The 7,791-nt window shown below is 26.7% G+C and overlaps 1 protein-coding gene across 1 annotated transcript; it reads right to left on the reverse strand.

Moving 5' to 3' along the window:
* Nucleotides 1-216: 216 nt before the first annotated feature.
* On the reverse strand, nucleotides 217-3,495 carry LOC113850439 (uncharacterized protein At5g01610). Its single transcript, XM_027480992.1, has 3 exons — nucleotides 3,290-3,495; nucleotides 1,538-1,592; nucleotides 217-763 (listed from the first exon to the last, which is right to left on the reverse strand). The coding sequence occupies exons 1-3, from the start codon at nucleotides 3,374-3,376 to the stop codon at nucleotides 393-395; spliced, it is 513 nt and encodes a 170-aa protein (XP_027336793.1). The 5' UTR covers nucleotides 3,377-3,495; the 3' UTR covers nucleotides 217-392.
* Between the last annotated feature and the right edge of the window lie 4,296 nt (nucleotides 3,496-7,791).

Raw genomic sequence — 7,791 nt, forward strand, 5'->3', positions numbered from 1 at the left:
TAATTTTCAGAAAAGTTTAATAATTTTAAAAAATTTAAATCTGAAAATGATTTGTAAATCACAACTTCAAGAATTAAATTTTCAGCATGTATTAAACACTTAATATATTCAACAATTAAATTTGAGAAGTGAGGCAAAAAAGGATGGTGTGATTAATAAAAAAAAAAGTAGTGTGAAAAATAATTTCCAAAAATATAACTACTTGATCATCAAGTACCAAAGGCTTCACTTTCACCAAATTGCAACATTTAAGTCCAAGGGGAATATTTGAAGAACATATTTGAACACTACTTACAGTAAACAATCATGCAAAAGGAGAGTAAAATGGTCCACAAGAACAGACAAAGGGTTTTACATATTGTAAAGCTATTAACAAACATGATGTGAAGGTTTTAGAACTTATCTACGCATACACCATCTCTTGTAACCTCATATGCTTCCCTACTCCTTGTTTTCTTCATGCCAGCTGTCACTTGGAGCTTTGATCCCTCCGATGAAATGCACGTCACTTTTACCCAGATCAACACCTTTGTCTTCATTCCCTCAATGTCTGCTAGCTTTCCTTTCTCCAGATAACCAGTCACGGTGGTGAAGAACCGCAGGACTGATGAATCCTTGTAGCCTACTTCACAAACTTGAGGAATGTACACAACAAGCTTTCCTGTCTCTTCATTGAATTCATAGTTTGTTGCATCACGAGGAAAGATTCCAATTGGTAGATCATACTCCTTTAGTAACTCTGGTAGTGGCTTTTGCATCTTTCCTGAAAAGTAATTTTTGTGAGAGTTCCCAAGTAATATCAATTAAAATACATACGGAAATTGAGGGATAACATACCCAATACTCAATTTGCTAATTCCAAGTATGATAAAAATGATTAGTAATGTTTAAAAGGATGTATGAATAATCTTTAAAACAATTCATCATTATTCAAAATCCATGAAATTTGGAAATCTGTTAATGGCTTGGTTATGATGCAAATAACAATTAATAAAATGATGCATTTTTGTTAGGAACCACCTACTACTAAGGTGTGTATTAGGAAGGAAAGCTGAGAATCTGAGTCTCTCAGGGAAAGGAATGGTTAATGCAACAGATTGTGAAAGAGGCAATCAAGAGGAAATGAGACCCCATGAGAGGAATGGTTAGTGTAACAGATTGTCAGTGAGGCACTCAAGGGAGCTGGGAGGGAAAAATAGGCCAGTAAGGACATAAAAAAGAGAGGGGAAAAGATAGAGGGTTAAGGAAAAAAAAAGTGAAGAGTGTGGGAGAGTGCATGGTCTCTTGGATACCCTGCGTGGTAAATCTTTTTCAGTTCTTTGTCTTCCACTGTAAATCCATCACACAGGTACTGATACCACAAAGTTATCAGTATCCGCATTATAAAATAGATTCACCATAACTGAGTTTGTTTTGATCTACTTTCTATCAATTGGGATTGCAAGGTTAAATAAAATGAAATCATAAATATTGCACAGGTTTAACAGCCTGGACTTTGTCGGATGAATGTTTGAGATAGAAATAGGAAAATACAAACCTTTTATTTTGTTGACCAACCATTTGGTTCCCCCTTCAATACTGCTTGATAGCGACTGATGATCAAAAGAAAAGGTGTCAACATAGAAATTACTCAAGCAAAAAAAATTCATAGTTAACATTTGTGGTAGTCAAGCACAAACATTTACATTCACAATAGAACACAAGAATATTCATTATTGATAACAGCAAGATAAGGTTATTTACAAAAATGATGATGGATTATTTAAGTGCTTTCAATTTATCAGCAAGGGGAAAAATCAATCTTCAACTTATTGCACCTTTTTCCATTATTTATATAAAAGAAGAGATATTAAGGTATTATTAAATAGCCAACACATTTGCCTTTATTCAGTTAAAAGCTTTCAAACACCTGACAGTTGAAAATTTTAAGCATGTTTTCAAATAATTATATATTTATTAGACTATAGGCTATAATGTGACACTACTACAAATTGATTCTAGCAATATGATCATGCACAAAATTGTATTGCCTTGTACAATGAAGTTTCACAGCTTCCCCACCTCCCTTTGCTCACTCCCAACTTTTAGCCATTCAAACTATATATTCCTCCTTAAATATTTTTACTGACTAAAGAAATAACAAGATAACAAATGACTATTTATGAGGACATGTTAGAACAGTGCCTACTGAAGAGATGACAAAACATTGGTTAAGGCAGTTTGAACATATTCAAAGAATGGCACTGAAAGCATCATTTAGGAAAGTGAATTGCATGACTTTTAGCTCTACGAAAAGCAATAGAGGGAGATCAAGAATACCTTTGGTAGAATTTATTTAACAATGATCTCATGGTAAATATCTCCTCCATAACCATATTAGAACCATCTCATTAATTTTAAAATCCTGGGAATTAAACCATAATCCTGAGCTATATGCCTACATCTCATTCACATAAATAACTATATTTAGTGCATATTTGGGAAAAGAAAAATATTTTTTTTAATAAATAAAGCTCCTGCAGGAAGCTGCAGAAAAAATAGCAATATTTTCTTAAAATAAGCTAATCCAAACATGCATTTAGGCTTTTACTTCTCTTCCCTTCCAAAAAATCATAAATTATGCATTAATAAATCAATAATAAATGCAAAAATAACAACAATGTAGACAATTAAACATATAGAAATCAGTATTTATAATTTAAAGCACTGATATCTTACAATAGAAGAAAATATTTTTGTTTATTGGCTATATTGCCTTGCAATGTGGATCCAATGTTTCAACTTTCAACTACAAAACCAAAAGGTCTAACAGACACATCTAACATGCTACACTAAGCCTAATTCCCCGCTCTCTGTCAAAAATACAATTGGTATCATAAACAGGAGACTTTAGAAAGCAAGCTCAACAACATTAACAAGCCAATATCTCTAGTTTCATTCAATGAAGGACACCAAGCAACCAAATCCAGTAATTCATACTTTCAATTTTCCATTGTAGTATTAAAAAACTAAACAATTCATACCCAACCAAACATCGATAAGACATAACAGATTGGTTCCAATTTCCATAGGATGCATGCACCAATCTAAAAAATCATTATTTTTCACATTATTTTTCAGATCCTGGGGGGATCACAACAATCACCATGTTTCATCAGCATAAAAAATAACAAGAAGAATGATTCTTATTACACTTGAATTTGAAAATTTGTGATCAACCCATTATTAAAAAAGAGAAATTTCGGAAGGAAAAGAAACATGGGTGAAAAGGGAGGTTTTGTATACACACATTGATGTCGTCACCAACGGAATTGAGCTCCTTGGAGGCTTTCTGGTTGAACCAATAGGTTCCGACTTTGTTCAATATCTGATCCATTTCGATCCACAACCAAAGCTTTTTGATCCAAAAGGGTATCTCTCTCTCTCTCCTTCGACGAGATAAGGAGAAAGTGAAACGCAGACGTGAAGATGATGGAGAACCACCTTGCCTCCTTCTTCGCTGGGGTGTTTTTCGTCACACTCAATATTTATTTATTTTTATTATTATGGTCTCTTTCAGTTTTATTATTATTTATTACAAAATTTTTAATCTCTGCAATACTAGTACATAATAAAAAATTAATTCATAATAATTTTTACTAAAAAAATATAATATTTAATAATATCAATATATTAAATCATTTTTATTATACACTAAATTTTATAATTTTAATAAAAATTTATTTAACATAAATTATACCTCGTGTAATATTGGAAATGTCAAAATTATTATTGTTATCATGTGGGTATACTTTTGTGTACGAAATAATGGGTTTATATAATCTTGTAAGAATCATTTTTGAGTATCTATGTTTCACAGAAAAGTAAATCCTTTCTATTTTTTATTATTTATTTAAATGATTATAATACTACAATACTAAAAATTATTTATATAATTTTTAATATCAGCAATATTATTTCTTAGAATTGGATAAAAATGCTACTTTCTATAATTTAGGCTAACAAATTTATACAAATAATAGTTAAGTGATAAATATATCTCATTTTAATTTTTATAAAAATATAAATAAAAAATAATTATATATTATAAACATAATGCATTATAAAATATTTATAATATTAATTTTAAATTAATTATTTTTTTATTAAATAAATAAATAATTCATTGATAAATAAATGCTTCAATAATATAAAATTTATAATAAATAATTGTATTAAAAAATTTAATAATTAATAAATCTAAAAATAGTTATTTTATTTATTATAATTGAGATAAAATTATTAATCATTATTTTCAAATAATATTTTGTATATATTTAATTATTTTTTAGAAATTTCTGTGTGAAGAAAAAAAAGAATAAAATTAATAGATATAATAGGTGATATGGTATAAAAAAAATTAAATAAACATTGACATGATTTGAATATTTATGAACAGTGATTAATTTTAAAAATAAAAAATTTCACAGTAAAAAATACAAAATTTATTTTGTTTTTATAAAAAAAAAAAACTTTATTATGTTATCTTATTTTTTGTTGAACAAGCATCTTTTATTATGTTTCATGTTTTTCGGTTGTCTGAGAATCCTTTATTATGAAGTGAAGAGCTCCAGAAGCTGGACTCATCCCATGAGTTTGGGCCACTGGTTTATATGAAATTTGGGCCAGGCAAGTTTTTGTTTAATAATACCAATTCTAACTAAATAAAAGCATTTGACAAAAAATAAAATAATATATATATATATATATATATATATAAAAGCATAAAAAAATAAAATGTTCAATAATTCTTATTTCAATGATAGATTTTGAGTTATATCATTGTATTATGTGTTATTAATAAATATCACGTGTCATGTCTAGCCAATTTATTTAGTACAAAATTAATGTCTAAGTGACAAATGTGTTAAAATGTTCAATAATTAAATATATTAAAATTTAACATAATATTTTATATAATTTAAAATTTATTTTATATTAGTCTGATACCTTTCTATTTTGAATGTTATGATAGTTGATTAATATGAATTATATGTTTTGGAATAGGAGAAAATATTTAAATTACTGTTTGAAAAGATATTGAGCATGTACAAGCTAATTATATTCATTTTTTTTATCTGATTTAATTTGAATTTGACTCGAATTGCGCACCTAAATATGATAGGTAAATTTATAATTAGATATTTTTACATATACAAGAACTTGAATAAATTCAAAATCTTATTTAAGCAATACCAAACTGTTTATCACTTGAACTAACGTCTATTTATCACTCGGACTAACCTATATTGATTAATTATATTTACTTTAGGTGTTTATCTATATTCTTTTACCCATCATTTGAATTGCTTAAATATATGTTTTCTTTTATTGGTTTAATTTTTTTAATTATTATTTGGCAAAACTACAGGGTGTTTTAAGACAATATATCTGATTAATTGTTATTCTTTATTAAAATTCTGTTTTAATAATTGCAAAATTAGATTATCCTAATATTAGGAGTCCTGGTAATGAATTGTACATTGTTATATCAGCAAAAGAAATTTATTATTTAGAATATAAGAAATATCTCAACCCTGACGTTCAAAACTATGCTAAACAGTGCATTTTGATACATAGAAGATATTCGATAACCATTTGTTAAAAGAAAATACAGTCCTATGACTATACTTTGAGGGATTTAATAATATCAAGGATTGATAGAGTCTTCCATTTGATAAATTACAAATTTAAATCTTTACTTATCTCTTTGAATTCAACTTTTTTTTTCTTTAAATAAGGCATTGATCTCCATAATTTAGCTTAGTTTAAATAAACTTTTAGAGAAATCTTTATAAAAAGAAAAAAAAAACATTTATTATTTCTAATTGAAAAACTTTATTTATTTTTTATAATTTCTTTTGGAAGTTTACCCAAATTGTACCTTGATTCAATATGAATATTTTAGTTAGGATTGCATTCTATACTATGAGGTGCAATGGTTCTGTCCCATTGCTTCCATATGATATCAATTGCCGAGACAAAAAAGTCATAATTCATATATTTTAAGGTAAGCAAGAATTTTTTATGCTTGATCATATTTGATGGCTGTATATAAAGACGCTTTAATCTTATCAAATATGGCCCTTATGTTGACCTATTATAGAAATGTAATTTTTCTTTCTAGTTGTCTGTTTAAAAATATGTTTGTTGCCTATTTAATTTGAATGTTTTTTAGTATAAAAGAAACTTTTAAATAGATTTTTTATGTAAAGTCAGAAATTTTTTAAGAGTTTAAACCACACTTATGCTTTGACATATCACAGGCTCGACTCAGATTTAATTTTAATTATTAAAATAAGCTAAGTTTATCGAAGTTAATGTTCAACTTGGCTTGACCTATTTTATATTATCCGTAAATAAAGGCAATTAAACCTGTGAAAAAGTTTTAAATTACATTATGTTTCAATGTTTATCAAAATAGTTGTTAACTTTGCTAATGATTTTTAATATTTTGACGGGACTTTGAGGATGTTTGGGATTAGTAAATAGCGGCGAAACATTAGGACGAACGAATAACGATGACTTAATTGTGTTTTAAACTATGATTTGTAACAATAATTATGGTTAAAACATCAGCATTGTTTAATCTCTTACAATTTTTTATAAAAAAAAAGTCAAGCATATTTTTGGTCTTACTATTTTTTAAAATTTTAATTCCTCAAATTTTTTTAAATTTAATATTTTTGGTTCTTAATGATGATACAACCAAACAAAATTTAACATGAGATAACTGCTTATTTAATTACGTCATTGTTAGATATCAAAAGCATTGAATTTACAAAACTTAAGGATTAAAATTATTTTTAAAAAAATTAAAATCAAAATTTCATAAAACTATAGAGAAAAAAATATACTGAGTCTTGTAAGAATGTTGAAATGCAACGGTAAGTATATAAGCGCATTTAAATATATAATTTAGTTAATAGCAAAAAAATAATAATTTAGTTAAGTTCTTGTTTGATAAAAAAATTTTAAATTATAATTAATATCATAAAATTTACTAAAAAATCATTAAATTAAACTAAAAGTTACAAAAATATAATTTTTTTATAAATAATTAATAAATTTCAGTACCAAGAGGATTTGATACCTTCTCTTACACGTAAAATAATCTTAACTGCTAATTTTACGCTAATAAATAATAAAGTTAATAGTTTAATTAAAAAAAATTAATACCGCATATGTATAATAGCAGAGAAAGTACTCTCAAGTTTATGATAACAACTAAAAACATACTATTTAATACACACACCTTTTATTTATTAATTAAAAATTATAAAAATAATTTAAATTTTATCTTTTCTCTTTCTTAAATTAATATTTTTTTATATATATTTTATTTTTAATAAATTTTAATCAATAATAAAAATACGTGAAAATAACCGTGTTAAAAAATGCGTTACTGATATTCGCAGATACAGTGGAAGGAGAGTAGTGGGTGAGTTTGGCAATGCTGAGGAGGGGCCCTCTGGAATCAGTTTTCTGAAATGGGCCACTATGCTATCACGTTTATTTTGTTGGGATGTTCAAGTGGAAGCCAAAGAGAATAACAACTTTCTTTAAACTAGAAAAAGAAAGATGCAACCAAATAAAACCGTTCCTTTCAACTTGTATTAAAAAGCATGCAAGTGGCTTCATAACTTATCAAACAACCAAATAACATCTCACTCTTCTATAATCTTAATTTACGTGAACCTATCATACCAGGGCAGATTTTTATAACATGACATTATATATTTATCTGGGAAT

The sequence above is a fragment of the Abrus precatorius genome, unplaced genomic scaffold (assembly GCF_003935025.1).
Source record: "Abrus precatorius isolate BTA unplaced genomic scaffold, Abrus_2018 Scaffold9, whole genome shotgun sequence".
NCBI lineage: Eukaryota > Viridiplantae > Streptophyta > Magnoliopsida > Fabales > Fabaceae > Abrus > Abrus precatorius.